The following is a 19,794-nucleotide window of genomic DNA, read 5'->3' as shown; positions in this document are numbered from 1 at the left end:
ATCAAAATGAATTGATAGATTGCTGGTACGGTGTTAAGCATGAACAAACATTTTCTTTCTAACCATGATCGATAAGCTGGTATCTCGATGGACGTCGGTAGAGTATTTTCGCTCTGTGACGTTACGTTAGAGATCAGATCGTCAAAGTTGCCGCATTTTCTGACCAATAAATACGTTTGTTAAAAGGTGTCGACGATTATTTTGAACACGAACTTCGTTTCGAGTATGTACGGAGGCTTTCAATTTCCTTCAATTAATTATTCGATCCCTTGTAAAAATTCTATCCACGTTGTTCCGACGTACGTTTCAGGATTCTGGAGGAAAACTCGGAATTTCCCCATCGATCCGCGGAAAGTCCAATTCTGGGTCAGAACACGCGTCCAGGAGTATTCTTCGTTCGTGGTTCGACGTACATATCTCCCCGGTCCCTCGCGGCAAAGCGTGTCAAAGACGCGCGTAAAATGCGGACAATACAGCATCGAGAACAATGCCGAGAGAGGCGCTATTAGAGAAACATCTCTGAAATCGGATGTTAGGCAGAAAGATTATCGCGCGGAGACAAGAAGAACGGCCTCGTTCCTGAAAAAAGACATCCGTCCGCGATTCCATAAACGCGGGCCTCGATCTCGGTCGTCTCTAACTGCCACTCTCCGCATAGAATGTAACATCGAGCGGAAAAGGGGTGGCAAGTGGCGACGTTAAAACCACAGATACGGAGAAAAGTGGCCGGCAACCCGCGCCTTAAACCTTAAAGAGGTCATTACGTTGTACGCTCAGCCGCGTTACTGACGGATCACTCGGAACACAGAGCGTCGTCGCTAGTCGCGAAACTTTCTTTATGGCCTTCGAGTCGAGTACAACTTCATCATAGACGACCTCGGTCGTTCCACGGAAACTGCGCGGAACTTTGCGGCTCGCTGCTCCTCCGAGCTTTTCACGACTAAATGACTTCTTGCGGACGATAACTGGCTGGCCGGTCGGCCGTTTAACCTCGCGTTGATACGTACGAGCGTGTTCAACAACGCCAGAGCAATTGTTCGAACGAGCGACCCTCTTTTGCGGTGCGCTGACCGGTACTCGCAACGGATGGACCGCGACTGCTTGGCTTCGATTTCCTCCAACTTTTCTAATATGATTGCGCACGGATTTATAACGGCAGACATAGTTACTCGATAGTTGGAAAGATACGAGCAATTAAAATCGGGTATATACCTCTTGTGGTGTACCATGTTGGTAAACGTACGTTCCTCGAAAAATATTTTACCAACATTTGGATTGGAAACCAAATAATATTCTTTCCATGGCAACATCGTTCGATTGGAGTATTAATTAATTTATGAACGTATAAATACATATACGTGAAATAATGTACTCTTTGCGAGATAAAATAAAATTTATGCAATGGAGGGTACACCTTTCCAAACATTCGTTTCTCATTTTCCGATCGGCTCTCCATTATTGCAATTAAAATTAATGCGTAATATTCCGATTTGCGACGCGGAGAGGCGATTTCTTTATACAACGTCGGTAAATACGGTATGTACGTGTACTAAAGAGTAATTTATATCACACGCGCGCCACGATACAACCGCATTTTAAAATTAAACGGCACAATTTGCATAAACCTTTCGAACGCATCGGAGGCGTAATTTACTCGTCGTTCGCACGCTTACCTCGAAATCTGTGAAGGCTTTGTACGTGAGAATGAGACAACCGCCGAAAAACAGGCAGGTCGCCAGATTTCTAGTGTCAGCCAACGAAGCGACCAAAGGAACGGATCCCATTTGCCAATCGTGCGAAAGTGTCGCTGGGCAGAGCAGCAACCAGCAATTCAGAGACGCCAGATAGCAGAACGTCAATAATCTGAAATCAAAGAGACAGAAGCGGCTCGCTCGTTAACACCGTCGATATGCAACGTTAAAAATTTTTTACGAATCGAGTGAAAAATTCGCGTCGTGCGATATTCGTATTTCACCGCGGCATGGCCTGCGGAACTACGCTCGTGGCACGCGTGGCTTATTACTATTCAAAAGTGTCAATCACGTGTCGCAAAAGTGGTCGATCGAATCAAACCCAGACCTGCCTCGAGCGTTGAGCAGCAAATTTCCTATTATTTCTTTTATATCGTTGCTAATTGGTGAATATTGTAATTGAACAAAATGCGAACCATTACATATTTCATTCGCAACAATTGGCTCTTTTCGGTTCTCGGCAACGGATCCGTATCGAGCGCATTAGTTCCGCATAAAGCAGAATCGATGTCAAAGTGTCCTCGATGCACGGTTGTATCAAATACCCGTGGATCGTTCGTTGGTCGTCCCACTCTAGCAATTACCATCGACAAAATCGTTTCCCCGGATTTGATCCTTCGTTTGTACACGCATAAATTCAAGTTTCGCTTGTCAGCTTGTCGTACGATCTCCCTTTCGTTCCTTTTGTTCGTCGAGCTCAGCCGTTGTCTATAACAGAGTTTTCCTTCGATCCGTTTTTCTTTTCACCCTGGTCGTTGTGTTCTCCTTTTTTCCCCTTCTGGTTCTTCGCTCCGGCCGCGTAAATTGCTCGACGATACTTGGCGCGAAAAGCGAGTTCCCGCGGCCGGCATTGTTCGACTGCCGCGGACGCTGAAGAGGTCGAACGACGTCGCTGGAGAGCCACCCTCCGATGCTGACGTCGGGCTTCCATTTTCTCGCTATCAGCGTCTACCGATATAATCACCGATATAATGCCCCGGCATCCCACAGCAAGCATCAACGGTGATCTTCGAGGAGGATGGTGTATCGTCGCGCCTAGCGAAGGCTTACTCGGCAAGTCTATTGTTTGTCGAACAACCCGACGCGCACAACGGCACGCGCAACGCGATCCCTAAATATTCGAGAATGTTAGCACCGTCGGTATACGATCCTCTCTAATTGTCCTCGACTTTGTCCGCGGTATTATCAAAATTGTATGCGTTTCACGACCGCGGTCCTCGAGCAGATTACAAGTGGACCAAGATAGAGACTAGCACCACAGCACACCTCGTTTCTTAAATACGGAAACCAATTCTTACCGATGTTTGACGAAAATTTTCAATTTACTTTCTGTCATTCGGTATAGTAAGTTGGACTAAGCATTAATAAAACGCAGCTATCGTACCCGTCCTCGTGATTTAGATAAATCAGTTGTCGCGCAAAAATTATACGTCTCGATGTTATTGTATGTTTGCAACCCATGAGAAATTTGTCACACGATATTTCGAGATTTCGTTGAAAAAAATGTAGCTCGCGAACGGTGCATGCTTTCCACCACTTAACATGTCCTCGTTCGTGTACAACACGCTCAGATAACGAGTTCCGCGTAGGTACGTACTCCTCATTTTCTGGATTTAATAATGTCGGGTAGTAAGCCAGGTAATGCGTACATTATATTTGGCTTTATGACAGACTACGTTGTACCGAAATTCTAGAGGAACATAATTATCCGCATTAACGAAGAACGCGAAAAGAGACCGGGACAACTGGAAAATATAAATATAGCCAGCGCAAAGTGGCATTGTTCCGCCTCTAGTCACCCCCTTTACCTACGTAAAGAGCACAACGCGCTGCGTTTCCCGCTTTCATGACACACGTGTGTACGTACAACAATGGAGCGTCGACGAATTTGTTTTAAAAGGTCCTTGCTATGGATTATTAACATCCTACAAGCGACTGCGTCGCGTTGCCCCTCGTTCAGAGATAAATATTCGCGGCACGAAACATTTCGTTCCTCGCTTTCGCATTACGAATACAATCGGCTGTATTAACTGTAGCGCAAACAGTTGGATACAAAATTCTTCTTTGAGACCCCTTAGAATAGAAACTCGCAACTCCGTCGATTCCTTCGTTCGTGGAAAAAGACAAGAAACTCATCGATATCTCCTTTTACGTGTTTGCATCCCTCGCGTTACACCAACTTCCTATCGCTATAAAATGAATCCGATTCCTTATGACAAAACCTACGGGCTCGTAAAATCCTTTACTGTTTCTTCACGTCGAATGATTCGAAGACGCAGTCTCGTAACTCGAAGCTCTGTTATTTTTGAAACGAGAACCGCGAGGACAGGGTTCAGGTTACGCGATAATATAGATCAGAAGGATGATATCTTGCTTTCCAAACGTCGTTTAACACTAAACCTATCGCAACCAATCAAATGACCGTTTTTTAAATTTCGTCTAGAATTTCTAACACGCAATATTATTTTAACGCCATTTAACTTCACGACTTATACTGTACATGCAATGAATACATATATTCACTTCTATTCATATTGTTTGTTTTCTGAGAAAAATATGTCGTCTATCTTGCCTATCACGATCGGTCATCTGGCCGGTTAAATGATTTATATTTTTTTTATAAAAAGCTGGACAAAATTTGGTACCGATGTAAATAGGAAATATACGTATAGCAAAGGCGAAAGGAGAGAATCTTCAGTTTCCATTGTCTTAGAGAGTCTGATAATGCGTATTAAAAATAGTTAAACTTTAGACGCGTGCAGCTTCGAAACTACTAGTGTTGTATTCATTACAGAGCCATTGTTGGCAGCGGCAAAGCTTCCTCTTTGAAACGGTTTTTGGTTTTTGTCGATCCGACTTCCCGTTTTCGAGATATCGTAATTTATGTAAAGGGGTAATTTTTCTTAATTCGACTATCGCTGTCTCCGTCTGACGCGTCGCGCCGGACCTCTCTTTCTCGTACGTGACTCGTGACCGTCCGGCCGGCTGACCTACTTTCAATGCGCGCGTGCGGTCAACAGCCTTGACAAGGCCGTTGCGAAAAAGTAAACAATCTTCGGACCCTTGTATTTCCGGAACTAGCCAGCGCATCAACGCGAAACTAAAATCGCTATATCTCCGGAACTAATTGAGCTATCGACTCGTTCGAACACTCGTTTTAAAGGGCATTGCATCCTCTATCATATCATCATACCATTTACTAAATTTATGCTGTCTTCTATGTTTATTTTCACATTTACTTTGACGCTACATAATTCTTCATCGAGAATCGATTCGTCCGTCGAGTTCTCTTGTCTGTATCGTTCCGAAGGAAAGACAGAGATCATCCCGTTCGTTCCTTACGTCGCGACGCGCCAATCGACCGCTTTCGGAACGAGTTCTTCGAGACCACGCAGTGGTGCCATTATGTGCATACCGGTAGCGACGCTTCAGACGAAGGATATGGGATACGGTACACGGGATACATGGCATCTTGAACTGCATTGCGGTATATACATATACGCGACTTCCTGCCGAGCAAAGATGACCTTCCGTCGCTGTAAACTGATCCGAGTTTCACCCCTTACAATCTGCCTTGTGTTTGCTTTTCTGAATTTTACTTTACAGACACCAGAAACCCTTCCCATAAGTTCGCTTCGGTCCACTATTTCGAGTAATAAATATTTCATACTTCCCTTTAAATGCTATGAACACATTTAACTATCCTCCCGTTCCACAAAGACAAGTATTTTGCTCCCGAAATGAAATATTCCAATATTTCATGCGTATTAATAACTAATGTTTACGAAAGTTTCGTTTAACAAATTACAACGGATTAAATGCAAATGTATAAAATAAAATTACATCGCTCATGTTTAAAACTATGTTTTTACATCAATTTTTTAGCATTAAAATATTTTGACAATTAAAAAACTTGTTGAAAATTAATAAATCAATTAATAAAATTATTCTTTCATAATCGGATTCAGCACATCAAATCGCACAGAAATAATCCGGCTTTTCGAAAATTTCTAGCGAATTCCCATTCCGTAGTTTAGCCGATCGAATTGAAACAGTAGATATTTCAACTAATCAAGTTATTTAAAGATTCTCTATTCACAGTAGCGTTGTTTCACAGCGACTCGTACGACTCGTGAATATTGCTCTGCCAATTTAACTTTTGATATGTTGAAACGTTTCTAACTATTCAAAATTATTTTCAAAGTTATTTTTAACTGCGACTGAATATTGATCTGTCAATTAAAATTGTTACACGTCCAAACAAATACATCCATCTAAAGTTTTGCACACGTAAAACGAATCAACGTTTGATTATACAGGGTGTTCGGCCATCCCTGGGAAATATTTTAATGGGAGATTCTAGAGGCCAAAATAAGACGAAAATCAAGATTACCAATTTCTTGATGTAGGCTTCGTTAAAAGGTTATTAACAATTAAATTAAAAAATTTCAAATCGTTTTGGAAAAATTACTTTCAGTTGCGAGGGTCAATTACAATCATTTTTGGTGAATAGACGTACCCCCGAAATCCTACGCACTTTCGAGAAAAAAATTCGAGTAGGTGGTGAAAGTTTTGGGTGAAAAAGAAGACTTTCGAATCGTCTTGGAAAAAATATTTTTAGTTGTAGGGGTCAATTGCAAGCATTTTTGGTCATTAGACATACCCCCGAAATCCTACCCACTTTCGAGAAAAAAATTCAGTACTGGCGGATCTTTAAACGTTAATAACTTTTTAACGAAGCCTCCATCAACAAATTAGTATTCTTGATTTTCGTCTTATTTTCGCCTCTAGAATCTCCCATTAAAATTTTTCCCAGGGGTGGTCGAACACCCTGTATATTGACAATAACGCGTAACTACTTGAAATAAGTAGAAATATATGTATAAATGCTTTAGTATTCTTGAAGAAATTAACGTTAAACTTCAGAAATAAGGGAGAACTTATAAACCTACCACGCTCCTCTCATTTATTTTTGTTCTTTCTTCAATCTGTTGGCTTCGTGTACCGACATTATTTTACAAACGGCCAGTATTAGATGGGAGCTCCGTCGTAACGTTTCAACAATACGTCTGTTCCTCAGATATTACGTTCTCGACCTCATGCCAAACCACACCGCTATATATTACCTACAATGGCGTGGAAGTACGATATACGTAGCTGCACAGGGCACACGGATTTAAAAGAAACACAATATCTGTTTACTCTGGTTAACTCCATTAGGCGCACAGGCAAAAACAATTTTTGAGACAAACATTGCACGATACCCAGGAAAATAGGGAAGAATTATTTTCTTCGTGGGATATGGAAACGCCTCGACGTATCAATCCGTGGAAATGATGTGCAATCGTATTTTCGATGATCACGTCCAAATAAAGGTTCACGATATAAGTAAATTCTAAACAATCTCCATGGTGATTAATGGAATGAAACTTTAGTAGCGAGAAAACGTATGAAAAAGGGCCATTTAATGCCGAACAAAAGGGGAAATTTTGAGTTTTAATATGCGCCTGAAAAATAAATGTACCGAACCGATAAGTTTTATCTTCGTCTTCGCGAATGGGTTTCCCGGCTCGACGTAAAATACTAAAACGATCTGTCCCTACTGTACGCATCACACGTTGTCGGCACGCTAGTTAATGTCACCGGACGGAAATAAAGGAAAAAAAGGAAGAAACAGAACCGTCGCGCGTTGCAAAAACCAATGACAATAATGTATTCCGCTCGCTGGTCGACGATCTCTTTCACCGTATCATTTTTCTCGGCACCAGGTACACTTTTATTTTGCTGACATGATTAATGGTCTGGACGGCTTAAGAAGCGGCAGACTCGAGATGTGGGAAGAAAGGCTGACCCGAAACGTCAAAATAATAATTCGGGGTATATATCAAGCCCGGCGCACGTACTGTTACGTGAAAGAGCTGGATTTTCCTCGGCGAGACGGTTTTACAATTCCAAGCTGACGTATACGCGAGCGACCGCGCTTTTTGCAAAAACGTGTACGGCACCGGATATTGCCGCGAACGTACGACGAATACACCGGCGCCGGGATTTATAGGCTTTTATTCGTTATTTGGAACGGATGCATATTGTTGCACTCGTTTCGCGTGACGTATGAATCAAATACGGGAGAAAAATGGTAGCCCAGGCGACAGGAGGAGCATATCGTTATGAGTGACCGTCGACGAAACATTGATTTATTAGGTCTCGAGGTCTTGAAAGGTTATTCTAATCCAGCACGTTCGGAATTTCTTCTTCTTTTCTTTTTTATTATCTTATTTTCTATAGTTGGATAGTCTTTACCATCTTTACGGTTTACTACGATTCTACGAACGAAAATGTCCAAACGTAACCTATCTTAAAATAAATCTAATTTCCAATAAAAGTGCCTCGTTATCTACAGATTGAAAATCGTATTCCCTCGAGCGACAAATTGCATTGCCTCAATTTTCGTTAAAAAGAAATTTTACCCATTAAATTTAGCAAAGAATTGCTCACCATGGCAAACTGTTAAGCACTGTTTCTGAACCCTGTGCATATTTTTGTCGGAATTAATGGGACGGAAAGACGCGGATATCTAATAGGAAGTACTTAAACAACGTCCACGTTTTCGTTTTCCAGCGAAGGGGATGCTTCACAGTGTCATTACAGGTGCCCGAATTAAATGAACTCGTAATTTAAATTCTCACGATACCCCGGGCAAACGCAATTTGCATTCTAGAGCAAATATTTCAATGTCCGACCGCGAAAATGAAAGAAAACAAAAGTAGGGCCGCGCGACACGCGTCCCGACGATTTAATTTACTCGGAACTTGAATCGCGCCAGGCCAGCCAGGCATAAGTCATTCTTGCATAGCGGACAAATTTCATTTTCCCTTCGATTACGATTCGTTTAATTCCTACCGTCACCAAGAACATTTAATTATTTCGCTCCACATGTTGACTTCCGTTCTACCATATTACCCATAAAGGTCTACCATATTTATACGAATGAACGAGTAACAGCGAGTAAACCAGTATGTAATTATCGTATGCTCTGTCTTTAAGCGGAAGAATGCCACGATTATTCGTTAGCAAAAAGGAGATAAATCCTCTTTAGGAGATATTCAAGTTGAGCAACTACGATGAAACTTTCGCGGTTTCGCGATGCGTTGAAATTGGTTTGGTAACTATAGTTGTGACGCGAAATTGTTAATCCACTTTAACTGGAACGTTATATAGACAGACAAGTGTACTAAAAGCTTACCGGAACTTCCGTCGTTAGAACACAGAATGCGTCGTAATACGGTATACAAACTGAACGTTCGCGCGAAACAAAAGAGCACCAAGAAGAACAAGTAGTGTTTTACTTTGTTTGGTGCGCCGTCCGCTTTCGGTGCTCGACATTTCTTTTTCAACAAGTCGAGTACATTTGCGTATGCTTCTTTCCTATCTTTGCGCCGTTAAACTCGATTGCCATTGAGGGAATAAGAGTACATTGTACGGGAACGTAGAACCGGAAAGCTCTAACAGGTAGCTCTCTGCGCCGGATTTGTTTCAAATTGGAATACAAATCGGCAGACGGACCAAAGATATGAATTCCCAACACGTATACGCATTATGAACGCGCACTTTGAGTTTTACGGTCGTGAAATTTCAACAATGAGTGGTCCTATTCTCTTACGTAATAACCCGTGTTACCCGCGAGTGTATTTAACCTTTTCGAAACTCGATGCGATCTCGTACGCAATTCCGTTCAACGAGATAGATTGATTTACAAAAATGTTAATCCTTCGTTGACCGTTGGGAGCAAGAAACACGTAAACCGATACACATGTCGCAACGACTCGATTTGCCGATGCATGTAAATAGATTAATTAAACATGCGAGTACGCGGTGCAGGAAATAAGGTCGGTGTTGATAGTTTCCGACATTCGTGTCGATCAATCACAGCCGAGCAATTCGCGAAACAAGGTGCGAAGTGAAAACTTTAATCGACGTTCGCGTGATAAGTCCCGTCCCGTCCCGTTCGCCTTTCTATCGCAGCACGTAAGAACTTTGATCTTCGGTGCATGCCTTTGAATTCGTACGAAAGCAATTTCCCCTCGTGTGCGAGATAACGCGAGGATCGATTCGTGCAACGTGCTTCTAGCATCCACCGGGTGACTTGGAATAAGATTAATCATGCGCATAATACCGGGTTGCTTCTAAACACGCGAACCCTGCTTGTTTTTTTTCAGCGACAAATTAGTCACGTGCCTCGATATCCTCCCAACGATGACGGGACGGGTCGGATCGGATCGGGTCGGGTCGGGTCGGGTCACATGGAAAAAGTTTGCATAAATTGAGACGCGTTTCGTTCGCTCGAGAGTTCGGGGGAAAAAATTAATGAAATTCTCCCAAGGATAAAAAGTCAAGGACGAAATACATGCATCGGTTCCGTGTCGCGTGACGCGCTGAAAACTAACGTTTCGAACATTTTCGAGAGGGATTTTATTTCTAAATGCAATACAAGAACGAACGATTATAAATTGTAAATGAACAGAGCTAAGTTACAAAGTATCTTCCTTTTATAAGATTTACTCCAAGTCACAAAGGAACTGTTCTTGTCGCGAAGAAAACCAACCAACTCGGTATACTACGTAATCTACTTCTTTCCATAGAGAGTTATATCCAAAGGTATGCCATACATAAATACTTTATGAAAATTAAATTTGCGATGGGAAAAAGAGATTCTTCTTCTAAATAAATTTATTCTTAATAATGAGCCGAATTGCCTTCGAAGCGTAAATGCATACGAGTAAGGGCATAAATATAATTTTAAAAGGGGTATTCTCGAGGGTAACCTTCCTCTTGGTATCGCGTAATACTTTGGCGTCGAGCGTTAATAGCGTCATTAAATTTAATCCATCCAGCTGACCGGGCTGCATGATTCATCGGCGATCGACTATAACGTTGCACAGAACGGGGGCGTGGGCGTTCCGCGTCTTCGCAGACGGCTCGTTAACAACGGCCCTGGTTAACAACCGGTCGGTTCACCTTTAACGTTGCTGCATAATGACGTTTCTCCGTGTAAAATGTGTAACGAAATTCCGGGCGAGCAAAAGCCACGCGAGGTCCACGACGGCTGGGAAACGACGCGGGGTCACCAGAAGGAAGAGTGACGGTACGGGAAGAGGTCCCTGTAATGGAGGTTTATTGGCAATTAATCTTGTGGACCGGATGTGCCCGCTTCGCCGGGCACGATACACTTCCGTCTCGCCGAGCTACCGGTAAACCGAGGAGAGATGTATTGCATCGTCGCACGGAATCAAACGTACGTCCCTCTGTCGAGTGCTCGAAACTCATCGTAGATCCCTCGGTCCATTCTATCGATACCGATCCTTTGTGTGTGTGTGTGTGCGCGCGCGTCTTTGTCTGGCCTCCTCCACTACTCGCAGGACATTCTACGCGTCTCTCGATCAGCGCTTCTCGAATCGAGGTCCACGGACCCCTGTGGAGTCGAAAATCATTTCCACGTTTCGCCATCTTTCGAGGAACGGACTCTAACGTCTATTAATACTTTGCAGGTGACCTTATCATTCTGTAGTCCGATAAAACACAATTGACGTTGAAGACCACTTTGCTATTTAATTCTGCAGGACGTCAGTCGGGGCTCTTATTTCTGTTATGCCAGCCTTTGTTGGGCTAACTACTCACGATGAGAGGACATGGCCAACTAACCACTATCGACGACCCATCGGACGATAAATCTACACCGGAAATAAATCGATATCTATCCGAGCGTTTGCGCCAATCACAAACTCCGCCATCGGATTTCGTGACTAAGGATAAGACGAGCATGTCGTATCAGACGAGTCGTAAGAGAAATAGGAAATACGAGGGAAACGATAATGGTCTTGCTTTTAACAGCTACACGATGTTTATAATGTTTTCGCATTATTCAACGCGATCACATGTTACACGGTTCGGCAGTCGCTTACTTTTTGCTGCATTCAGGTTGATGGAATAACAGTTAAGAAATCACTAATCGGGGATACACACATTTCTGCCAAAATACACCTCCAGAGTCCAGAATTAGCAGTAGCGTTTTTATTTTCTGACGGAAGCCGCGAGAAGAACATTGGTACCAACGTTCCCCTTTAACCGGCAATCCACGCTAGAGGTGAAAAGAGAAGTGGATCGAAGCCAAGAGCACCGCACAGAGGTGTTGCCTTCAACTCCACTCCGATCTCAACCCTCTCCTCTCTCGCTCTTCTACTTTACCCCCGTCGCGAACCCTTTTCCTCTTCGAGAGACGAGTTTTCTTCGGTCGTCGTTAATGACCGCGTACGTATTTATTCGACACCCCTCCGCCGACTCATTTCCATTGAACGTACATCCGAGCATCGAAACTCCTCCGTGCCCACGGAGGGAATAATTACTGGCGAGAAAAGGGACGATAACGTCGACGTTGCTTAAGCTCGAGAAGCCTGGAACAAATGCTGGAAAACGATCGCGGACCATACACGGTAAACCGTCTGTACGCGTTCCTTTAATTATTGCGGTTTCACGCAACCGTGATTCCAACAAAATTAAATAAAATATTACCAAGATTTTATCTTCCTTCAAAAATAAATGGAAATAAAATGTAGTTTCTTTGGTCTTAACACAGTCGAACGATATAATATTTTATAGAAAAGTCTTGATGTTATTCCTAGAGATCCTATTTCTAGATTTCTGAACACGGAACTGCGACTATATCTGATCTTAGATTATGTGTATTTCTTCTTACTAAATGAATATAACAACTTGCTGTTTCTATGCTATTTATATTTATTGAATTGGTGACAAGTTATAAATACAGGCAAAAATGACCCACTAAGACTTTTCGATTTAAAGTGACTCTACTCTTTTCCCAAATCTTTCGTATCGAAAATAGAACTGTCGATCGTCGTTAATTAGGGGATTTTAAATTTTAGCGCCCCTATTGAAACCTGGATATTTTTAAAATAGATAAACTGATAATAATCGAATTTGGAAATTTGTATTTCCAAATGTAAGGAAGGAGTTCTATTCGTTTTATGAGCTTCGTCTCCGATTCAATAACTTTAATAGACAGTAGACAAATTAATTCAGACATTAGACACAAATATTTAAATAATCTATAAATTGTGTTATGTCACTTTGATTGCATAATTAACCGAAAGCTTCCTTTTGCGTCTGCTGTATGCACATCATAATTATCCTAGCTCACACTTGTAGGATGCTGAACAATTTGCATACGTTCCTGTTCGACGATTAAATCGATTAAAACGTTGATAAGCGATTTACACCGTATAATTAATAGAAGAGGATCACTCGCGTTATATGTATTTACCGACAGCTATTCGATGCTCATGATATACATATATGTATACTATTAGCAACCGACTGTGGCTCGAATAGCGTGTATATTCGCGTTCGATAATATTTCCAGAATTGTATTTGAAAACTTATCACGATAGGCCGATATCGATCGATCGTGCTCCAATCGTGTTCGACCATAGTGTATTAGCTGTGTCGATTTGGTTCACGTTATCCTAACTAAATTTATTGTATTTTCCAAACAGTCGTGCGAATAATTTTCTTACCTCTCATCCATATTACCGATATTGATAATCGGAGAAAATTATTTCTTAATCGATTACGAGTGGTCAATTGTCATTCTCACGGTCCAGTTTTAACGGATTGCGCGTGGACGCGTAAAAGAAAGTTCAAGGTTTCGATAAATTATTGCACGGTAAACTACTACGTGCGATCCGAAATCGAAGGTTGAGGCCAATTTACCGACTCGATGCTGCAAGATTTACTTGCGTGACTATCGCTCTGTATCATTGCACGTATACACACGGATGCGCGGCCTAGATAAACGCAATAACTTCGTGTCATCTGTCAGATTACACCAGATAACACTTGGTATGCGTGGCGTGGCTGCCGTTCGTATTTGTCACAGTGGTAGGGAATGAAAGAATCCCGAAATAGCAAAGGAGCAAGTTACGTATGTACGTGGCTTTGATAAATTCTTCTTTCTATCTCGATCTTAACGATTCAAAGTTTTTTAACCGAATCGGAATTTTATTATATGGCTTAAAGACATATTTAAAGATAAATGTCGCTTACCTCTTTCTCCCGTGGTGTCACACAGTGGAAACCCGAATCAGTGACAATTTGGGAGAATTCACTGTACGACGAATCGCAGGCGGGTTGAAAAGAGCTCGGCGTCGACGAAAAGCTGAACACCGCTGCGCCGTTAGCTTCCGGGGTATCCCTCTATACCTCCGGGATAGAGAGAAGGTGCCGCCAGGAACAGAAAGGTGGGCGGAGAAGTACAAGGTGGAAGACGGGGCCGTTGGAGGTGTAGCAGCGGTACGAGGCGAGAGAATTACTGGGTGGTTCTCTACGCAGATAATTTGTGGCGTGCAATCCCAGCCCAGCCATCTAGCCAGATAGCTAAGGCGTAGCTATACCCGTTTCGCAGTAATTTACTCGAGCCCCTTGGGATCCCGGGATGAACGAGTACACTCGGAAGCATGCTGGCTGATTGATCGAAGACCAAGTATCGTATCAACCGGTAGCAGCAGTCGGTTCAGGAGCGATCACGATGACAGCTGTACGCAAGCAAGTTCCGAAACGACTCAGGAAACGCGACTACCTACCGCGACGCTGATTTACCTGTTCCTCATCCCCACCCCGACCCCCTGATATTCCCCCCTACTATTCGCCATACTTGGCTCTGTAGGCTGTCACATTGTAATGAATGCAAGACGTCGACGTGGATGATGATGAACAGAGGTTTCAGGATGCAACCAAATATTCGGGTTCAGTGCGAAGCCACACGCTGTATGGGATCCGTTGTTGAGGGATGTCAGAGACATCCCCTGCGGTCTCCGCGTCATCCAACCGGTCGTGTTCTCGTTATGGTATAATGGTGTGCGCGGCTGAAGCCTCAGAGGGGGCTAAGTTTATGACATGCACTACACCGACCGGCTACGAAAGAATATTCAACCCTCGCTAGGGATTCCGACGTTTATGCAAATTACGAGCAAACTGGGTTACTAGTTAATAGCGACGCTTCTGGATAACCTAATTTTATCCTACCATCATTTTATGCTCGATAGGTCATAGTTAATTACGCCTCGATCTGTCCAAGTACACTCTTTGCTTCCAAATAACTTTCTCTCAGAATCAATTAACCTTCCTGATATAGAACGTTAAGTTAACTTGTCTGGACACACAGTCTCAACGTTGTAAAATATTCACGTTGTTAGTACGAAGCATTGTTCTTATACGTTGCAAATACAGAATACTAATGGAAGAAATAACAAATTTACCCCTGAAAGTTTCTAATGGAATAATGGAACTTGGATATCGGCAACCCAGGGAACATTAATAAAAAGTTTCAAAGATGGAATTGAAAGGAGCCAAACGAACACATTGAAATCGAACCTATCCAGTAGTTATACGTATAACCTTATCTGTTGGTAGAGACGAATACAACATTACAAAACTTTTTAATTATTTCATTTTCATTCTTGTCCTCGGGAGATTTTGAATATTGCGCACTACATAGAAAAACTTGTCCAATGGCTGCTATCGCGTAAAAGGAACGAGATGCTTTCATAGTTAAAAGTCCATTACAAGTTTCGAAAATTGTACGAAACCAGCTCTCGTAACTTGCAACGAAACTTTTCTGTCTGGCATTCTTTTCGTACGTCTCTATCATTTGCCAAACACCTTTCCAAGATTTCTCTTTCCCCCGGGTCAACCGACTAAATTAGAAATTATTTTGCCTAAACGGGATTCTCAAACACACTCGCCATCGGTAAACATCCTCTAGATATTCTGTTTCATTGATCTTTGGACGTATAAAAGGTGCAACGATGACTTTTACTTTTGATACTAGGTTTAATATCAGGCGGAATGTTCAACGTAAAACGTTAAATGCTCGCATTGAGCTTGCATCGCGTAACACGACACGAACGCATTTACGTCGCTCGGAATCGCGGGCTGTCTGCTAATATCCTTGACACACCGTACACTGTGAGTCGTTATACATGTCCGGAATACTAATACCTTCCGCTCGAATTCCATACGAATTTTGTATTACACGGTATTACTAGTGAAATATTGGCGACGTTAGTCGTAAATCGAAAATGGTAATGGGACCCAGGAGCCGCCATTACCGCGAACAAGAAATCCCGCAAGGCGTTAGATTTATCCTGTTCCCGGTCAACGATGATACATTATCCTTGGGCGTCGTTAAAGGGGGAACACCACCTTGGAGATTTCTGAAAGTCGAGTTTTCTTTTTTTTTTTCAACACGTTTTCTTCAACTTTAACGTATCAATAACACACGCATCCTAGAATATTAAGATAATTCAAGATTTTGATTTGAACTTGTTACTCTTAGAAATTGCGATTCCATTCGGAGGATACGAAAAGGCAATTCGATAACCCTTCGCCACGAAACTTGAAAGGATGAGAGACCAACGCATACTTGGCAAAGACTAGACACGCTGTTGGAGAACTTGGTAACTATAAACATAAGCCGGCTCTTCCATAGCCCGTTATTGATGCATTAACTGAAATTTACGACTATTTGACCAAGGAAGAGTTAGTGGAACACATTGTTTAGGCGGCTTCGCGTAGAATAACAATGAAGGTTTAAACGCTCTTGCATGGAAATTTGCTCCGAAAACAACGTCGAGTCACCAGTCGCAATAATAACCACGATTTATCTTGCTACTTGCGTATTTAATGATTAATGTCAGCCATCGTTAATAACTATGATCGAAATCTTTTAAACGAAATTGTGTGAAGCCAAGACCCTTAGCGCGTCTCGTCCGACTGCTCTTGAAACCGTCTCCGTCGTCGGAGCGCACCGACACGTAATTGAGTACGTTGGTCGAGTCGTTACGACGATATGCGAATCTACTTATGAGAACACGTACACGCGTAAACTAACACGGGAGGGGGGCTGGATTCAGCGACTGCACGCCTAGAGGACCGTGGAGAATTTACACCGAGCTGTGTCAACCCCGGCGAACAACATTCCGTATCGTCATGCTACTAACGGCGAACCCCTTCCTTCCTTGTTGCCTCATACGGTGCTGACTGAGACGACTCGAGCAATACAATCAGGCTTCCAATCGGATTTCGAGCACCAATTAAACTAACGACTCTCAACGAGACTTTTGCGTACGTAACTGTTCGACTTTCGACCACCAACGGTGGTTACGAGACCGTGAATCGCATACACGGTTTTCTAGTCGTTTCTACATAAAGAAATAAAATACATAGAGTGTAAATCGGTAAGCACGTCGTTTTCTTCTCTATCTCGTAAGAACCGTGTAGAGCCACCGCATCGGACGAGCATTTCGTGGACGTTTTGCGGCCGAGCGTTTTAGATGGTGTGTCTTTGAACACCGTTAGCCGATCTCGTAAAGAGGACGAGATTTCGGGGCGGAGATCTTGATGGTTCGTTGAAAAACGATGGGAAAAAGAAACCATCGAGATTGTTGGTGCGACACCCATGGTTCCGGGACCCTTGTCCTTTGTCCGGGACCAACGAAACGCTCGTCTAATATGGCTCTTAACGAGGTCATGAAATAGGATACGAGAACGAGCAAGACACCAGCGACGGAGACTAACGCTCGCCGTTTACTTGCTTGCCGGGCCGAATTTCATCCTTTGAGGAAAATCTTGGAACGCGCCACGGCCGAAGGGACTTCTCTTAATATTAAGAGCCGTTACTTTCTATAGATTTGCAAATAAAATGATCTATTTGAGGTCTGTAATCGTGGATGTAGCCTCCGTGTGCAACGAGTAGAGAAACGCGCGGTTCGTGGGCTAGGGTCCGACTCTGCTCGTTGAGGGCCAACCGAGCGGAGTTAAGCAGTCCTTCGGTGCGCTAGACATCGTAACGGCCCGTGGAAACGCGACTCGAGAGCGCACGTACGAGCCGCGGAACGGAGACAAAGTTGTAGGCCAAGATGCCCGTAGGCGATCTCCAGCCTCTACTGTCTTCTCTCGAGCACCGGTTAATTGGATACTGTGCAGCCGACACTCGTTTCTTTCTACGAGTCAACTTGTTCCTCCGCGCGTTTCATCGTATCGGCTTTTGTCTCTCGTCGAGGTCGTTACGCGCTCAACGAGTACGGATCGCCGGGGCTTCGTTCGCGTGGAAAATCGCTGCTCGCGAACGATCCAGTCACCTAACCCGGTTCGATATACGTCGGTACTAGCAAAAATGAGCCGAACAGCTTCACGGGGCGTTCTCAGGAGGACCGAGGTCTCGAAAATAAGATTTCCAGGGGTAAAAGAGACCGGCACCGTAAAAAGCCCAATAACGAGACGGTCGCTAATTCTTTGATGTCGGAGACGAACGGCGCGGAAAAGTCGCAAAAACTGTTTGATATCATCTTCGTTCCTTTGTTCCGTCGAGAAGTATAAAATTTACTACCGCGGGGGACTCGTCAGAGAGCACTGCTAGGCCCTGCGGATATAACTAATTACGTGCACTCAGTGGTGTCGTCATGCTACCTTTGTCAGGGTTGCTTTATCTCCCCAGCGCGCCGGAATTTTCAGTGCTCGGGAGATTCCGCGTCCGCGCGCACCCCCGGGGACCCGGACCAGAAATAGTCTAATGGCATTAACGCTATACCGCTGTTCTTCGTCCTCGCTGAAATCACGGAATCGACGTGGCCGGGAGTATCTATCTCGCAGCGTTTCCCGGGGCACCGGTAAATTTTATTAGACGCTGTTCGTCCGTATAATTGTTTGTCGGAACCGTCGATCGAAGAGATCGTCTTAATTGCTTCGCGTTTGACGATCACCCGAGCGCGCGCACGTCTTCAACTAGCAATCGTGGAAAACGCGGAACGGTATCTGGGTCGACTTTGTCGAACTCTCGTAAATATCACGTTTCCTCGTAACAATTTCCAAGGGAACGTTACGTTGTTCGACAAGTTACCGTGGACCGTTCACCCTTTCGGACCTGGATTTTGCATTTTTCGAAAAATTGGAAACGCGTAACGGCAAAAGTTGTTGCACGAGCCTCGAGTAATTACTCGGAGCAGCGTGTGCAAGCGTACAGAAACTCTTAATTGCAAGATTTATCGTTCCCGTCTAGAGAACGTTTAAGGAAGAGCTTTGCGAGGAAAGAAATTTATGATTAGCGTTAATTATCTACGGTCGGCCGTCCCGTTCCGTAATCCTCGGCGCGATCTTGCGAACCAAGTTGTCCCCGAATGAGATTCCGCGTGGCAAAGCACCGCAGGTGCTTGAATAGCAACATAAATTGCGAGGCGAACGCAGGAAGCTCCGGCTATGGGAAAGCACTCGTGAAAGAATGAGGGGGGCCGCGTCTATGAATTCGCGCCCGAAGCCGGTAGTTTGAATACAAGCGTATAAAAGTGCCCATTTAAATCGTAAATTCGGAGGCCGTGTTTAAATCAACACCCGAAGATACTTTCCGCTAGTGCACTCGCCGAGCTTTGATTCCGTTGCTGTTGTATTTCGCGCTTTCTATGTTCCTTCGGAGCTCTTCGCTTTACAGCCTTTGAAACACGATCCTCGAATATTGAATTCGCTTTCGCCGAACACCTAGCGCGACTCCTGATCGCCGACTTCCACTCTTATCCACTCTTTTCCACTGACTTAATTATCCATGGACGCGTATTAAGGAAAATTAACAAACACTTGTATATCGGAGGTCATAGTATAATAGATTTTACAAGTTTTTACCAGAAATATCGAGAGTAAAAATTGATGGAACGTGACAGGTTGATATCTTTACGGTGTTTTTAACATCGTATTCCGTGTCGTCTCAATAACACTTTCGAACGAGTGAAGAGGCTGTGAGAGAATCGATCTGGGTCAGCCAAGTATTTCGTAGCGTCAAAGGAACGTAATTTACGAGGCTGTCATTTAATAAGTGATTTTCGACGCGTCGAGACCTCCGGGAGCACGGCATGCTCAATTTACGCCGCGACACTCGTTAACGGGATCCGAGCAGTCGGACAACAGACATCCCGGCGCAAAAGAA

The 19,794-nt window shown here is 43.6% G+C and overlaps 1 protein-coding gene across 3 annotated transcripts in view; it reads right to left on the bottom strand.

Moving 5' to 3' along the window:
* The window catches only part of LOC143351961 (protein O-mannosyl-transferase TMTC1-like), a 184,747-nt gene that overhangs the window by 46,047 nt on the left and 118,906 nt on the right, over positions 1-19,794 (bottom strand). For all 3 annotated transcript variants that reach the window (XR_013081841.1, XR_013081842.1, XM_076784102.1), the window contains exon 7: positions 1,674-1,863. Coding sequence is in view for 1 of the 3 variants with exons in the window: in XM_076784102.1 (XP_076640217.1) it covers positions 1,674-1,863 (190 nt within the window). In the remaining 2 variants the exon portion in view is untranslated. The remainder of the gene's footprint in view (positions 1-1,673; positions 1,864-19,794) is intronic.

The sequence above is a fragment of the Colletes latitarsis genome, chromosome 1 (genome assembly GCF_051014445.1).
Source record: "Colletes latitarsis isolate SP2378_abdomen chromosome 1, iyColLati1, whole genome shotgun sequence".
In the NCBI taxonomy this organism is placed as follows: domain Eukaryota; kingdom Metazoa; phylum Arthropoda; class Insecta; order Hymenoptera; family Colletidae; genus Colletes; species Colletes latitarsis.
Note: the sequence above shows the minus strand (reverse complement) of the source record. Positions and strands in the feature narration are given on the sequence as shown.